The 17,071-nt window shown below is 43.4% G+C and overlaps 2 protein-coding genes across 20 annotated transcripts in view; one reads left to right on the forward strand and one right to left on the reverse strand.

Moving 5' to 3' along the window:
- The window catches only part of GJB7 (gap junction protein beta 7), a 35,661-nt gene extending 20,186 nt beyond the window's left edge, over positions 1-15,475 (forward strand). For 3 of the 16 annotated variants that reach the window (XM_066994557.1, XM_066994558.1, XM_066994556.1), the window contains 3 exons: positions 9,374-9,436; positions 10,543-11,788; positions 13,520-15,475. In XM_066994557.1, the coding sequence (XP_066850658.1) occupies positions 13,547-14,341 (795 nt within the window). In that variant the 5' untranslated portion in view covers positions 9,374-9,436; positions 10,543-11,788; positions 13,520-13,546 and the 3' untranslated portion in view covers positions 14,342-15,475. Of the gene's footprint in view, positions 1-6,959; positions 7,645-9,373; positions 9,437-10,542; positions 11,789-13,519 lie in introns of those variants that run through there. The other 13 variants (XM_066994568.1, XM_066994567.1, XM_066994559.1 and 10 more) reach the window with 12 other exon arrangements.
- SMIM8 (small integral membrane protein 8) lies at positions 114-3,119 on the reverse strand. Of its 4 annotated transcripts, none has more exons than XM_048079836.2 (3): positions 2,993-3,119; positions 1,983-2,124; positions 114-567 (listed from the first exon to the last, which is right to left on the reverse strand). In XM_048079836.2, the coding sequence occupies exons 2-3, from the start codon at positions 2,100-2,102 to the stop codon at positions 409-411; spliced, it is 279 nt and encodes a 92-aa protein (XP_047935793.1). In that variant the 5' UTR covers positions 2,103-2,124; positions 2,993-3,119; the 3' UTR covers positions 114-408. The 4 variants fall into 4 exon arrangements, with proteins under 4 accessions (XP_047935793.1, XP_047935794.1, XP_047935795.1 ...); XM_048079837.2 differs by having other exon boundaries at positions 2,882-3,016; XM_048079838.2 differs by lacking the exon at positions 2,993-3,119 and adding an exon at positions 2,892-2,955.
- Positions 15,476-17,071: the final 1,596 nt, after the last annotated feature.

Consider the following 17,071-nt stretch of genomic DNA (forward strand, 5'->3'; position numbering starts at 1 on the left):
CTTTCAGCAGATGAAGAGACCAATTTTTGCTTTTCACACAATGCAGTATGTACTCCTGCTTAAAAAATAAAAGACAAAGCCCCAATTTCACTTAAAGGAAAGAGAGAAATGACTTGAACCATTATATGAATTTATGAGGCATGCAGCAGTCTAGACTGCACATCCAAGTTAATCATGTCTCTTCTGGCATACTGTGGAGATCGCAGATGGCAATTCTTAAAACCAGTTTTATGTTTGTATATATCATAATTACAATTTATTTGTACAGGCACAGTATTTTCTAATGGCACCTAAACTGGATTAAATGGCAACAGAGATATTTAAGCAATATTTTAGTGGGCAGATGAAAAAACAGTAGTTGCCTCAAAAAGTTCTGTAAATGACTTGCTTATTTCGTTCCTTACGCCGTCAGTCCCACTTGGAAGTTTTCCTCCTCATGTATCTGGACCCCTCACTGTCGACTGCTTCATAGAGGTCCTTTTTGTTCTCTGCTGTTGCATGCAAGTACCCAAGGTAGGCCACGCAGAGGGTAATTGCTACAAGTCCAAATGCCATCACAGGTTTGTTCTGACAAAAAAAAAAAAGAATTAGCACGCATTTTTAATCAAAACGTTTTTCATTCACTGCAAATATTACGTTCTTCAATCTTAGTGTACAAAACGAAGAGTAAACTATTGTGATATCTGCAACAATGACCACTGACTTCCTTCAGACTACTCCAAATGGCTCTGACCAGCAGCAAGGGAGACATGATTTTATGGTAGCACGAGGAATTCCCTCTAAAAAAGAGGGCTCTCCATTTCTGGAGGCAGAACATCCCACTGCCCAGCGCACAGGTCCCAAGTGCTGCTTGAGCATGGATGAACTGGCCACAGCCAATTTCTAAAGGTAACTACTACAGACTTCCACCAGATTTTATCTGGATATACTAACGGGACAATGCACCCTGCTCCTGCCAAGTAACCTTGATTACATTTCTCTAGAACAGATCACTTATCATCGCCAAATCTATTTTTATTATGTGCACAAAATTTCATCAGTCTTCCTGATTTCACTGGGTTCTGCAAATGTAAATAAAGGCAGAGCATCACCAACTTAATTATAAAAGCACATACTCTAACAAATTAAGAGTATTGGCTGATACACTTAAATCACATCATTATCCCTTATGAAAGCCTTTTTAAAGTACCCTGCCATGTCACCAACCTTCATCACAACTTTTAAAAAACTCTGCACCAGGAATAACAGGTAAATATTGCCTCATTCTGTTAACCTTTTGGTGTTTTTTTGAATGCCTTGTGAGCGTTACGAGTCTATTGGTGCCAGAGCTAACGACGCTAGCAGATTTTCTAACAGCACAGAACCAGGTGACTCAGTCCAACAAAATGTGTGAAATAACTTATGCTACCCCCTATCAACTAAGATGAAGCTGACTGTTTTACCGACAATTAAATTAACTCATTTAATAAATGAAAAAAAAACTGCATATACAAACATAGACAGTAATAGAGTTCTATAAAGGATATAAGAAAGCGCACTAGAATTTTTGGATTCCTGAAACTTTTGGCATATTAAAAACAGAAAAAGAAAAATCCAAAATAATGAAAAGCTACCAAAAAGCCCCTCCTCTCATATCGAAAAATTTGCATTTTCTAATTTCTTCCTTTTCAAATATTAAAGAGGACTCCTGTTACTTAACCTGTCAAATCATGAGTAATTACAAATTACTTTCTTCCTGAAGTAACTCAACTAGGTACAAAATAATCAGAGAATGTAACAGTAAAATAAAAGCTGGAATAAACAATGCAAATTCTGGGCTCTTAACAATCAGAGTGGAAAAAAAGCAAAAATATTTTTAGTTATGTTACTGGGTGGTTTGCATAACAAGAGAGTTATATAATGCACACAGAATTGTGATTATTATTTTAAAGCAAACGTGTCTCTCTAAGCATATTTAGTTTCTCTCGGAATAAGCTTCTTACAGGTTTAATGAAAAGCTCGGGGTTCACAGCTCTGAACAACATAGTTGTCTGTACACCCCTCAGTCCTGGATTTCTCTCCTTGGGTTTTTCATTCTCATTCAGAGGTTTGCTGGAAGACATTGTAATTGGTGTTGAATACTTCCTAAAAACAAAATGAAAAATAGACGTCATTTGCATTTTAGAAATAATAATAAAAATACACTGAGCATGACTGCACACTCTGCTTAGCTTGTCTTCTTCCAACAGGAATTTTAATTTGTGTATATAATACTGACTGCTTCTGGTGTTAGGCCTAAGACTCCCTGCTTAAGCACACTGATTTTCAATCTTGTCAAATTTGCACATTCTAAAATGCACTTCTGGAAGCGTGTACTTTTAAATACTAAATGTATGCGTAGGCTTGTTTTTGTTTTTTACTTACCTTTGGCTAATGTGTTAGCTACCTGCAGACCTAGCAGCAGCCTACAAAACACAGTCTGAAAGAACCTTTAATGAACATTGCCACAAGAAACAGTGTCAGGGCAGATTCTTTTATTTTTATTTTTAAACCTCAGGGGTGACAGGACAGCCTGCGTGGGGCCACCCCAGCGAGGCAGCCACGGAGCCGAGCCCCGGGTTTCATTTTCACGCACAAGGGCACGTCAGACGCGAGCGGCCATCCGTGCAAACGTGTCCACGGCCAAACCCTCTGCCAGGGCAGCCCGGAGGGCGGTGAGGGAAAATTCCCCTCAGGGTTAGGGAGACACAACGCCACGCGTGCGGCGCGGCTCAGCCCCACTCCCCCCACAGGCGTCCCAAGGGCACCAAAAACCCTGAGGACGGCGAGGAAAAGGGCAGAAACCCCCTCCCTCAGAGGGGCTGTCGGCTGGGGCCGCCTTCCCAAGAAAAAAAAAAAAAACCTTTTGGAACCTAAGGAGCGAGGCGCGGGCGCGACGCCCCTCAGCGCCTCCTCACACGGCGGCGGGCGACCGTTAACGGTTATCTCCCCCCGCCCTTCCCCCACCGCTCACCTCCCGCCGCCGCCGGGGCCTCCCGGGGCCGGGGGGGAGCGGGGCGCGCATGCGCGCTCGCGCCCCCTGCTGGGCGGAGGCCGCCCCGCGTCCCCTGAGCGCTGGCGGGGGGTGGGGCACACAAAATGGCGGCCCCGGGCGGCTCTGGGGCGGCGCCAGTATCGCCAAAACTAACCCCAAACCCTCCCAAAATTCCCCGGTGTGTCCATGGGGCACACGTGCCTCTGAAAGTGCAGTCAGTCTGAGCAGAAAAAATAATAAAAAAGTTTTGATTAAAGCTTCCCCTTTGTGTTATTTGGATCTGAAATCTAGATTTTGGGCATCTCAGTGGTGCGGTGGCACTTTGCTGCATTGTTTTGTTTTCTGCTGATTGCAGAATTAGTGAAATTAATGAATTTACCTAAAGCCCAAGGGAAATGAAGCCCATGCGGGCACGTCTGCCTGCCGGTGCCTTCCTTTCCGCATCAACCGGCGTCCAAGCCTCTGGGCAGTTTGAGTGACCTTACAAAGAAAGGCGAAAATTTCAAACTTTGGGAAAAAACGTTATCTGGATGATAGAAAAGAACCCAAATTAGTCCTCCATTGTGAAACTAGGCAGGCAGAAATGCAGTGCGGTGCTTAATATTAGAGACTGAGCTGTGTCTGGACTCACCCACCCCAGCGCACGTTTCCACCTCTGGAGGATGTGTGAGAGGACTTTGGTGGGAGACAGGGCACGAACACAAATGCAAAGGCATCCAGGCTCGCAGAAACACTTGCTCCATGTTTTCTTCTGCAGTAAACAAACTGCATTCTTATTATTTTTTCTTCTGAAAGATGGCAGAGTAGGATATCACAGGTTAACTTGTCTCCCTTCTGATGGAATATCTAAAGATTTTTTTTCTGTGTGTAAATATCACGAGGTGAAAAAAAAAAGGAAATAAGTTTTGGTATCAGGAGAGAATTGAGTGGTATATTTGTGTTTTCTGTCAACATTTAATTCACAACATACCATCTGCTAATCTCATAGCTATTGTTTAGGCAGCATATGCCACACAGCTGATTTTGTTTAGAATCCATTGAGTAGAAAAAAAGTCACTTCTGGGTGAAGATTATTGCTCTCATTTGTTTTGGTTCTTGTGTAATTTAAAGATGCTAATATCAAGTTTTAGCGTAACCCTTATATTTTGGGGGGTATCTTGTTTTCTTGAGGGAAAGCAGAGTTTTTACAGTACTGCAGGAGACAATCTGCCTATATCTCTAAAGTAACCGACACGTTTTACATGGGGACACAAAACTTTTACATCACCATGCTGAGACGTGCTCTCTATCAGTACATGCACCCCTTCGCAGCAGTTGATGCCATTAACTGACCCCATCCGCACAGATAAAACTCCTGCCTTAAAGTCAGCCTAGGCCATAATAATACTTTCCAGGTCGTGGTAGGATGGGTTTATGCCAGAAATTACAGCCACTTTGCCATGCAGACAGCGGTAGAGATTGTTAGGCTGCTGGTACTTCTCTGGCGCTTCCCATCTTTCCTATAAGGGGCAGATAAGACCCAAAGACATCACTGATGGGGGAAAAAAGCACACACTGTACAAAGAACACCCCTTGCTGGAGGGAAAATGTTCTCCATAGGAAAAGTCGTGGGATAAGGCATTATGCATACAAAGAGAGGGGCTTAGAAACGGGTTTGGGCTTTGGTGTGAGTGCTGGTGCTCAGCATGCATTATGCAGGTGCTGAATATCCAAATTAGCTCTGCAGTGGAGGGAAGCTCGGACTGCTTGCTGTTTCTAGTTTTGCTTCATGGCTGTGGGAAAGTGTTTTATTTTATCTGCAATGTGAATATTATTTTGGTGTATGACACTACAGGATGTTGAAAAGCTCGGTCCATCAATGCTTATAAAGTTGTCTGGCATCTTTTTATAGAAGGTGTTCTTTAAAGGATAAAACTGTAAACATCTGTGGTATTTCTGAGTCTTTACAAGTCAGCCATCATCTTATTATCCGAGTATCTCTCCTGTAAAGTCAATGCACACACACAAAATCTTCCTTTTCAAAACCCAAGGCTGTCACTGAGATTTATTTTCCTTTTAAACGAATTCCTTCGGGATTTCGCTTTCACTATTGTGCTGTATGCTGTGGCCATTCAGAACTTAATAGCAGCTCCTGCTTTTCCTGAGACTCGCATCCCCTTATCGTTTGAGCCGCAGAAGTCTCTGTGGAGAACAGAACGAATCTGATACCGTAACCCGCAGACTTCGTTAGCATGCAATAGCCAGCCTAATGCAGCACTCGGCACAGCGGCCTGCCGCCGCGTCTTTGCTGATTCACCTCACAGCTCCTGCTTGTTTCAAGTGCCACACAAAGGGGAGAGCTTCGCACTGTCTTCGAAATGAAGATAGGATGCCTCAAGCTGCGGATAAGCTTACCCCTGTTTTAGAGACACACTGTTACAGATCTGCCAGGGACACAAAATTATTCCTTCTGTATAAACATTGGGACTTCAGCACAGGTGTGACTTGCAGGGACAGAGGCAATTTCCACCATGTATTTGTTAGGATTTTCATACACGAATGCGTACTGTGTAAATGCATGCCTTTTTGCTTGCTTTTTGCAGTGTTTCAGACACTGTGAGTTTATATTTTAATTAGAGCTGGCAATTGGGACCTTTTTTTTTGGCAGAAGAAGCTAAACAAGTCTGGGGGAAAGGACAGTGGGTGGGAAGGGAAAGCAAAAAACTACGAATTACAGGTACTTCCTCTGCCTAATTCACAGTTAATAGCAAGGGGAACAGTAATTTCACTCAGGCCATATCGAGGAAATAAATGTAGCAGAAGAAACAAACAGATCTCCAGATAGACAGAGGTGCCATTGAGAGCTTTCTGTGTATGCGCTGCTCAGCTCATGTCAGTCTCAAGAGCCCTTACGCTGCTTTTCAGCTGCTGTTGCTCATTCGTCTCATCCTCGCTGAAAGACAGCAGAGTTTTCAGACAGCAGCATGCCTTTGCTGGGCCCCTACCACTGATGATGCAAAACAGTTTTAAGGCAATAAACACTTTAAAAATGAGAATCTGTTAAAGCAAATCTTTTGCATTTCATAGCATTATGTATATGTCTTATAAAACACTTGTTAACCAGCCTTGTCTCTAGGAGACAGAAAAATCCCCCAGCCATGCTTTCCAGCCAAGATTAAAGCAATTGTTATTCTACAGCTACTGATCAAGGTTATAAGCCTGTTGAACTGAATTCAATACAGAAGAGAAAATGCATTTTGTTGGGTTCTACTTTCATTAAGAAGTGGGGAAATTGTTTCCAATTGGGAACAGAATAAAACAAAAACCCAGACCATCCCCTCTGGAAGGAGAAAGACAGTTTCTCCTGAAAAGGAGGAGCAGAGAAACATCCACAGAGGTGGGTTTTCTCTATTGCTCAGAGCTGGGCACCCATCAAGTTGGAGTCAGGGAATGCAGCTCCTGGCAGGACTCTGGAGGGTAGAAATTTCATAGGTTTAACAGAATAAAATCCATCTGTCTCTGTAATCCGTGTGCTTTTTGACTTTCTGCACCTTAGAGTTGTCTTTTCATACATAAATACCACCGCATACCAAAATACATTGGGGAGCAGCAGTGCCTAACATTTATGTACTGGTTTGGATGGAGATATAGCAGCCAGTGTCATAAGACACTTAAACAGCTTTGACATTTAAGTGACCCGATCATAACCGTGCATTTCTGATTAATAAAGAATGGGCTGCCGGGGCTTTTACAGCTTTCTTTTTCATCTCTGTAATTGCTCAGATGCCTTTAATGCTATAATAAAATCTAGCTGTAAAGTTAAATTCTAGCTTTCTCGCTCCCGCAGCGATTGCCCTTCAGGTAATTACAATATTCGTGCCATCACTCTGGCCTTTAAATTACTGATGCGAATGAAACTTGGCTCGGCCGGCTGTGGCTTTTATCGGGCACCGAGCTGCGTGCCCGGAGGAAGGCTCTCGCCCCGCAGCAGCTCCCCGTGTTAGCAGCAGGTGAGCTCCAAGCCCGGGCACCTTCAGTCACCCCCCAGAGGCTTCTCTGGGGCCAGGAGCGAGCTGCCAAGTCAGGCGCGTGTGTTAGTGACACCCTCCTCTGCACAAAACTCTCAGATGGTTGCATACAGTAATGGAAGACCCAGTAAGCCTAAGCTACATAAATTGTGCTGCGAAGAATTCATTTAGCAGGCTTTAAGAATTAATTTACTGAGTTAAGGCTTTCTGTGCTCGGGCTGGTGGTATCTCATGGGCTATTGTCGGTCTCTGCCCTCTGCTTTGAGGCTGCAGCGCGTGTGCGCCCGCAGCTCCTGCCTCTGCCAGCGTAAAAGCAGGAGGTGTGCAGCCGGAGAGCGGTCGCCGGTGAGCGCTCAAAGGATGAAAATAAAGCCTCGTGACGTTAAACAAATGCCTGGGTTTCCTGGTATCTTTCTGCTGATACCGGACGCGTTACGGTTCTGGGTTGAAGGGTGTGCTGGAAGAGGCGATCACGTTTCACTGGTTTAGTTTGTATTGCCCGGGAGACGGGCAGTTTCCATTCTCAAGGCTTAGAGCAGCGACTCCCTTTCGTGGAAATGAACCGCTGATGGTTAATGCCACTAGAAAACGAGGGTCCGGCTGTAATCGCTCGCAGCCACACAGGTAAGTTCAGGTTTCTTGCTATAAAATATAATCTTACCAAACAAGAGGTTGTTTTTTTTTTAAGGTTGAACAGGCTTGATAACAGCCTCGTGGCAGTGTCCCATCTGCCAGCATGAGACACGGATTGAATCCTGTTTTCGGTGCCTTGTTTGTACCTACTAAAGGGTTGCAAACTCATTGTAGCCATGGACAAATAACTTCATTTCTAACGCTTGCTCAACTGGAAATCTTTTGGCTTTCTCAATTCATTTTTATAAGATTTGACCAAAATGTTACAACAGTATCCTGAACGAAGAAATAATACTTATTAATGCTGAAGATCATTTGCTGCAGAGGAAGAGATCTTTTTTTGAGAGCACGGGAGAGATGGTTATCTGTTTGGCTTGAAGTTGATGGAAAATGCTCTACTAGTTGCATGGGTGAAATATGGATGCCATTTCTTTTAAAGTCATTTTGGATTCTTCTGAGTTTATATTTTTAGATTATATAATTTACTGAAGTAACAAAGACAACAGTGAACTGCGTCTGCCCTCTCTCAAAAACCATTCATCTGCTGTGGAGGAGAGACCACAGCAATTAGCAGCTGGCAAAGCAGCACTCTCAGCAGCTGCTGGGTTATTAAGCGGAGTTTGTGGTTTTCCCAAACACAAAACAAGATGGGATTTTGCCACTGCTGGCTGTGAAAAAGAATACCATGCATTCTTAAGGTTACGAAGCCTACTGAAGACGTAACTTACATGTGGCGCTTTCAGAGAAGTGAGTGTTTGGCAGCTAAGGTAGGGAAGCCCAGAAAGGAAAGGGATTTGTCCCAAGCCACTCGGAAAGCCCGTGCCAAAGTCAGATGTAAATCTCAAATCAACCAGAGGAGCTTCTTCCCATCTAGTCTTTTCTTTTCCTTTTGTAGTCACTTGGCAAATAAATATCTAGGCTGATGTTTTTACACACCACGTCTATTTTAAGCAGTATTTAATTGTTTACAGGATTCTGCATTTAATATAACTTATTGCAGTACCCAGAGGCTTACATAGGGGCATATTTCTTGTTCTGAGGAGTTAAAAATTAATAATAGGCACGAAATAGTGAGAGGCTAAAATCAGTAAGCTAAGGAAGATGAAGGCAACAGACCAGGCTGTGGGAGACCCTGGCTCTTTAGCTCTGCCCCTGATGTGTCGGGTGATGTTGGATAAACCCCATCACCTCCCTTATGGACACCTCCTCCTCCACAGCACGGGTTTTCCCTGTCCAGATCCTTGATGTTTTGAGGAGAGGACTCCATTTTTATCACACGTTAATGAAGGATTTACGCCAGGGAAGTTCAGTCCAAACAGTCTACAGATTGCTCTTGGTTGATCTGTGAAAGGAAAGCAAGCTATTGCTGGCAGGTTTACATTTGCCGTTCCGCTGGAAGCATCTGAAGGATGAATTAGGTGGGAAACCAGTGCTTGCACCAGTCTGAGGACCACGGGCTCTGCTGCACTATGACTCCTACTACAACAGCCGTTGTGGCAGTGACCAGCCTGCCCAGACCGCAGGGCAGTAGGGCTGCGTCTGCCTGCTCTGGGGCTGTCAGAATTAAAAGCCTTACCCATCTTGTTTCTGAAGAGCCTGAAAAAGCAACGAGTATCAATACTATGTTCTTTACTCATTTTATGGTAAGAGACGGGTTATCCAAACCACACAAGGCTAGGTTTTCTGACCTCTCTATATTTTCTCATTGTCTCTTTCATAGGGACCTGGAAAACCACTCATATCAGCACTCTGACCACTGGGCAAGAAGCGAAGGCGTTGCAAGGTGAGTGACTTGCAGGAGTAGTTCTTCAGCTCCTTCTGCTGATGCTCAACACTGTGAACAGCTGGTGCAGGCCCAGCTTAGCGGGGTGACTTTGGGGCTGGACTCTACCTCTGCGTTCCCAGGAGGTTTCCTGCTGCCTCTTCTGTAGCAGAGCGCTGGAATAGATGCACCACGGTAGGGTGGGAGTGGAGCTTCCATAAATTTCAGAGCAGGCTGAACAAACACCTGTCAGCAAGAGCTATAAGCACGACAAAGCCTTCTTAGGGGCAGAGAATGAAGTGGATCGGTGCTGCTGAGCCTGTGGACCTCAGGCCGGTGACAGGCAGTAAGGAAGCAGTGGGTAGTCCATGAAACAAGCACAAAGGATCAGCAACAGTAAAACTTCCTTATATCATCAAACAAAGAAAATAAAGGGAAAGTGAAATTACAAAACGAGCATCTGAAGTTAAGTTTCGTTATTTGTTTGGTCATTTACAGAAATCATCATGCCAATGCTTTTTTCTTCCTTTCCTCAAAACACAGAGCTGATCCCCGGTGTTTTAAAAGAAAAGGGCTGAGATTATGTTTTGTTTAAACTTTATATATATATATATACACACACACACACATAAAAATCCTATATATATATAAAAGCTGGAGAGGATGACCTCTCAAGATTGCCACCAAGTCTGCTTTTTTATGATCCTATACTCTCCTCTGTGATCCTCTACTACTGTTCTCTGCTTTATTTTACACTATTTATGATTTTTTTTTTGATAAGGAAGGAAAGACAAGGTTAAGCCATAGGTGCAACAGAAAGCTCCCATTAGCAATGTTTGTACCAGAAAAGAAATTGATTTTCCATCTCTCAGCCTGCAAGGCTAGTTGTGTTCGCCTGCGCGAGCGCTAGACCCACAGTTCCCAGACACACATCCTTTCTGCTCTTTCTCACCCTTCCATTTCCATTTCCACTAATGCAGCACCTTCGACCTGTAATTTGCCTGCTTGCTCTGAGCTGCCTGCTCCCTGCGTGCCTTTAACAATTTGGATGTTTTCCCCTCTTCCTCTCTTCTGAGTAGGTTGTTTTTGCATTTTCTTACTTTTTCCCCCCATTTTCCTCTACACAGAGATACCTTTTCTGCTTTTAACATCATTAAAGTAGCAGATCCGACAGAAATCCAGATGAACTCATTCTCTGAATGCTCTACAACGGATGCATTACTCCACCCACATTAGCCAACCTTCCGTAGACCTCACTGAAGGATGGAAAGGATTATTTGGTATGTTCAGCAACAGTGGTGTTATCCAAACACTTTACTCGACGAATTCCATTCCTCACCCCTGGAGCTGATGGAGCGAGCACTCGGGTTGCTCTGTCTGCTTGGCAGAGCTTGTGGGCAGGCTTGAGGCAGCACTGAAATGATGTCCGTGTCTGACGGAAACGGGGTCACCTGTGTCTCACTGGGAGTGTCAAAGTCACATCCAGGGGATAAATTTTGTGTGTGAAGAGGGGGAAGAGGAGAGGGGATTACCTGCTCTGGTTCCTGGCAGGGAGCAGAAGCAGCCCAGGAATTTTTCATTCTCATCATTGCTACATCAGGAAAAAATGAGCAGAACATGTCAAGGTATCTCTTAACCTTCAGCTTTTGTCCAAGCTGGCATGCATGTATGTGCATGGAGAGTTTGAGGTAAATCTAACCTCAAATTCCTGCTCCTCTTGCCACATTCATCTTCTTCTTGAGCACTTGGAGCAAATGATCTGACTGTTGTAGACTCTCTGGTGTCTCCTTTGCAATTTCCAATAGAACCTTTTCTATTTTTGGTGGTGGTCTTTATTTCCTTTATGCCAAACAGATTCCCCTGTGACCCATTTGTTGCTGTCTTTTTTGAAACTTTGACTCAGCTAAGGGCCAGATTTCTAGGTGCCAGCCTGCGTTGCTGTATTTCACAACAGCTCTGCAGCAATTCCACCCATCCAGTCTTCTGGCTAGCTGGAATTTGCCCACTGCTCAAGACCTGCTCAAGATTTTTGTCAAGGCCTTGACCACCACTGTCCCTGGGCAGGGAGACCCAGCCTGTCTTCAGCTTCTGGCCTCACTCGTTCAGCGGGGAGCTCAGGACTGGTGCACCTCCAGCCACTCTTAAGGAGCCTGTAAGCATGGGTTGGTAGGTGACACTGGGCTTTTTGCCTCAGGAAAGACGGGCACGGTTCTTTTGGCCATTAGCAAAGCCCGCTGTCAGCCACACTGGTTTTCCATGGAATAATAAAATTCAGTCTTCCTTCTGTAGTGCCTGTGCACATCTTAAAATCCCAGAAAAAGTCCTTTGAGGCCTTCCTTCAGCAAGGAATCTATTCAGGAGGACAGCTTGTTTGTGAGTATTGACATGTATGAATGCAGCTTGTGCTTGCTCGTGTGAACGCTTTGTTTCCTTGCCCGTGCTTTATCGAATAGCAGTATCGGTAGCATCTTCACACTGTGCTACTCAGCCCCTTCGAGACTAATACATTGCCTGCATATTACTTATCTAGAAATCGTTAAAGGCATAGTGCGCATACCTCAGAGAGCTTGATTTAAACATCTGCTTGAGCTCTAATTGCAGACATAGAGGATAGAAATAGCTCTTTAACGAAGTCACCAGTCTGCCAAATATATTTAAAAGCATATGTCTGATAGGACGTAAGCCAAACGGTATTCCTGTTACTCCTTTATACCTACAGCATAAGAGAGTAGTCTGGTAACGAGTCTTGGTGAGAACATCTTTTCAGCATCCTTCCCAGTATGAATAGGCAGTACGTTCATTCCTCAGCTCCTCCAGGAAGTCACCACTCTAATGGCAGCAGTGTAGGAGTACCCAAATAAGCAAATAACCTTGTTTTCCAGTAGAAGTCTGGCTATGGGCAGAGGTCTTTATGGGCTGCAGGCTCAAGGGACAGCAAGAGAAGCACTGAGCTTCCCAGCTGCACTGAGCTTTGTGATGCTGTGGCCTAATTACTGCTGGTAGTCAAACGTGCCAGCTGATGAAGTTGCTCAGTGGCCAGCACTAACTGCAGCTACAGCAGCGGCAGGGGGATTCCCAAACGCTGGGGCAGCCATAGGTGGGTGCATTTTCTCTCTTGCTAAGCAGGAGCAGTAGATGGGACGAGGCCATTAAGATCAAACATTTGGGTCTGAAAGCCTCTCAGATTCCCCTCCTGATGCTTCCCAGCCATTCTGTCTCCCGTGAATGGAGATACTTCTTGCTCTTACACAGGAGCTTGGTGTCCTCCGCGCAGAACCCAGAGGTGGGAGGGGGACCGTGTGCTTGCTCTTGGTGCCTCTCTCAGGTCCTCGCTTGACTTTAAGGAGAGTCTGGCTGCCAGTGGCTCCTTGAAGCATTCCTTCGCAAAAGAAAAGCTCCAGAGCTAGGGCGGGGGAAGATTTGTGTGGAAAAACAATTAATATACATATATATAAAATGTATAAATTTGGGGAATAAAGTTTAGTGCATTTCTTAAATGAAAAAAAATTGAAAACAAAACAAAACAATGATAACAAAAAAAAAATCCAGTGCAGCGGTATAGGACTTAAAATACTGCATAAATTTACTGACAAGATGAGACAAAAAGAAAACAATTTGCATCGTGGTAGTCAATTTATTATAGGATACTTGGCTCCTATGCATAAATTTGAACGTGAAACGGGATTTGATGATGCCTAGTATTTGCAAAACCGATGGAGCTACGTTGAGCGTGCCTTGGTGGTGGAGCACTCGTCTGAACTCAGCCGGGGACGCTCTGCCTGGTGCTCAGGAGGCTCTCGGTAAGAACAGGCACGTCTACTTGCAGAGAGGATGGCCTAACAAAACAATTAGGCTTCAGCCTAACTGACAAAAACCTACTTTAACAGCAAATCGTTTCTGTGTGATAGCCTCAGAAGGTACAAGTTATTAGAACTAAGAGAAGATTTGCTTTTTCTTTTTTTTTCCTTTTTTTTTTCCCCTTCCTTATTAAATGCTTAGTCAGTTTAAATTGCTTCAACTACTGGCTGTATTTCACCTTGAACATACTTCCTGTTCTCTTCACCCAAGATGAAGCATCTCTGATCTTGTGCTTCTTTTATACAGCATTTCCTTCCTTCCCTGAGGAGAAAGATGAGCTGGGCATTCCTGCGTGACCTGCTGAGTGGAGTGAATAAATATTCAACAGGAATTGGAAGAATCTGGGTAGCAGTTGTGTTCATATTCCGCTTGCTGGTTTATGTTGCGGCTGCAGAAAACATCTGGAAATACGAACACGATGAATTTGAATGCAACATCAAGCAGCCTGGCTGTGAAAATGTTTGCTTTGACCATTTTTTCCCTGTCTCTCACATCAGGCTCTGGGCTTTGCAGTTAATCCTGGTCTCCACCCCTTCGCTCTTGGTTGTTTTCCATGTTGCTTATCGAGAGAACAGAGAAAAAAAGCACAACCAGAAACTTTACAAAAGTCCAGGTGAGATAGATGGTGGATTGCTGTACACTTACCTTATCAGTCTTGTTTTAAAAACAGGATTTGAAATAGTTTTTCTCATTCTGTTTTATAAATTGTACAATGGATTCCAAATACCACATCTCGTCAAATGCGACGTGAGACCATGTCCTAATACTGTTGACTGCTATATTTCTAAACCAACTGAGAAGATGATTTTCCTCTATTTTCTGGTGGCAACTTCATGTCTGTGCATTGTATTAAATTTAAGTGAACTGAGTTACCTCATTTGCAAATACTCTGTGAAGTGTTATCTGAAGAGGTACACCAAGAAACATCGAGGCTCAACAAGCGATTGCCACAAATCAGGAACCATCAGTCACAGGAGAGCAGCAGCTGCAGGACCAGTCCATGACAGCTCCCTGTCCTTGCCTCTGAATGCAGAAGGTGGACACGAAAAAATCTCCCCACTGACTTGAAAGGTCGGACAACACCTTCCTGTTACACAAACTGTATCTCGTGAATTGCTCTGTTCCGATCAGTGCTTTGCAGAAGTGAAAGGAGAGTTATCTAGGAAGTGTTTTTCCTCTGTTAGTTCCCTCCCTCCGTTATACAAGCGAATAAATCCACTTGCATTATGTATGTCATGCATAGAATTACCTAGATCTGTTCATGTTGAAACAAAAGGTGAAGAGACCTGAAAATTCCATGGAGTTTTAATAATATACACAAATGTTTATGATAAATCATACTGAAACAATTGCTCAAACAAATGTGTTTTGCATATTATACAGAACTGCTTTGTTACAAGCAAAAAGGGGATTTTTATATCCAGAGATGGAAGAACCTGGAATTAAGATACCATTATTATTATAGAACCTGGATTTAACATCCTGGCATGTGGATTTAACTCCTGATCACCCACACTGAGCAGCTCCCCAGCCACCACACACATCGTCTGCCCCAGTGGCTGCGGTGGGTAAGGGAAAAAAATCTTCCACAATTCTCTAGGATCCAGGCAGAAAAATGTAGACTGTGCAATATAACAAAACGTGGGCCAGTGGTCTTAGCATTCAGTAGCCCGAAACCTGGTCCCTTTGGTAGGTCTGAAAATACCACCGCTCCCTTCAGCAGATACCTGCTGTTGAAGAACATGGGAAATCTAAAGACACTCACAGCCTCCTGTGGAAACGAAGTAGACAATAATGACTTATTGCCCCCCTAAATTTCAGAACATCTCTTGAACACTACGCATCCCTGCTCTTTGTTACGGATATAACATGGGCTAACAGGAAAGGAACAGAAATAAGTCTTCTTTTGAACTCAAGGTTTGGAGATGATAGAAATCAATGCCTAAAAAGACTTATTTCAGGCTAGTGTTCTCCTTCCTTTGCTGTGATCAAAGACCTGACATCAGTGCTGAGTCTGATCAAAACACACGCTTTTAGAGAAAAGGCTGCCTGCAATAAACAGAGCTGCCAGGATGTGGAACTGATTTCATTCCAGGATAAAGAGGAGGAAACAGTAGTGAAAGCACATTAACTGTTTTTTCACTCCAGAAACTCCAGCTGTGGTTACAAAGCATTAATTTTATGAGTATTGGGACAGCAGTTACAGAATTAACTTTAGGAATTATTGAAAAAATTATGTACTTTTGACCATGATTTTCAAGCTCATGTGAGTTGTCTTTTTCTTTTTCTTTTTTTCTTTCTACGATAAATTTGATTTTATAAGAGGTGAAAATACAATTGCCTCTGCTGAACTTACCAACAGCAGCGTGCCAGATACTAGCTTGCCAGCTTGCGGCCAGTTAAAGTTTTACATCTCGCACGGCGTGGTAGCAGTGTGTCTATCGAGACAACGTGCTTTACAGCTCCAAACACTTTCTGCTAGGTCTCTAATACGCAGAATGGCTCAGGAGAGGCATGCAATTACAACGTCTTTTACAACTACTGCACAAACTCCATCAAGCACTGCGTGAAGCAAAACCATTGCTGATCTGCTCCTTGTAACCGGTACTGCCACCGTTTCAGTAACTGAGAAAGTAAACCAAAATTATCTTATCCTTTTTGTACCCTAGTGCATTTCTTAAGACAATGACAACACTATCAAAATGAAAAATGCTGCCATAAAGAGTATTTTGTAATTATCGAGGACAGATTTAAAGATAGCACATTAATGAAAAAGCTCTTTACTTTTTAAAGCAGGGTTTATTTGAGAGCAAAAGAAGCAAACGCAGCTTAGCTAACAGGTTCCTGATTAAATTTGTTATATCTTCTAATATAAAAAATACGTTAAGTCAGGGCCTGCAGGGCTTCAGAGCATCCCTCCAAACTCTGCAGCTGGCCAGAACTTCCTGCTTAGACCAAAAATTTTCATGTGATACAATAACTTTTTTTTTAATGCATATACAAGTTTTTAATTCTTGCTAATTCCTATCCTCAACAATCACGAAATGATAAATTATATTCCAGATCATAGCGTTTCAAGTCTTGGAAGATATTTCAGGTTTGATACAACTAGAAATTATTTCTCATCTAAACCACTTTATTCTGAAAAACTATTACGGACCAACTGCATAAGCCCTGACTCCCTGGTAGCAAACAGCCAAGTGGCTTTTGCATCATCTGCTGCAAAATCAGAGGAGGATTTAGCAGAGCCATTAATGTAAAGGAAACGAGCATCACACAAGGCAGCTCTGCCAGATTTTACTTAACACGAGCACAGGAACTCCTCTATTTTCTGAAGCCTCTCTCTTGTCCAGCATTTGGTCTTTTACTGGTTCCTTTCCTACCCCAGCCCCTTCCCCACCTTTATCACCTTTACCTTGCTTCCTCTCTAGGTTAAATCTTCCTCATCTACCCATCTCTGAAGTCATTCATATTTGCATTTTTGGTTCAAATGAGCTTGTAGACTCGAAGCCTAAACTAAAAGGCCATTTTTTTCCCCTCATATATCAAACTTCCATGCTACCCAGATAAAAATGCCTGTTTTTTTTTTTTTTCCATTCAAATGCTGTATTTCTTTCTTTTTAAAGGCTAGAAGAACTGTCTCCTTTTAACACACAGCAACTGGTACGAAGCTGACCTCAGCCCTTACTGTAATGGAAAAATACCACAACCCCTCCATACACATTCATACAGAAATATTTACCTCATGCATGTTTTAAAACTTCTCCGCAAACATTGAAAAGATCCAAACCTTTTGTA

Source organism: Anser cygnoides, chromosome 3 (assembly GCF_040182565.1).
Source record: "Anser cygnoides isolate HZ-2024a breed goose chromosome 3, Taihu_goose_T2T_genome, whole genome shotgun sequence".
Lineage (NCBI taxonomy): Eukaryota > Metazoa > Chordata > Aves > Anseriformes > Anatidae > Anser > Anser cygnoides.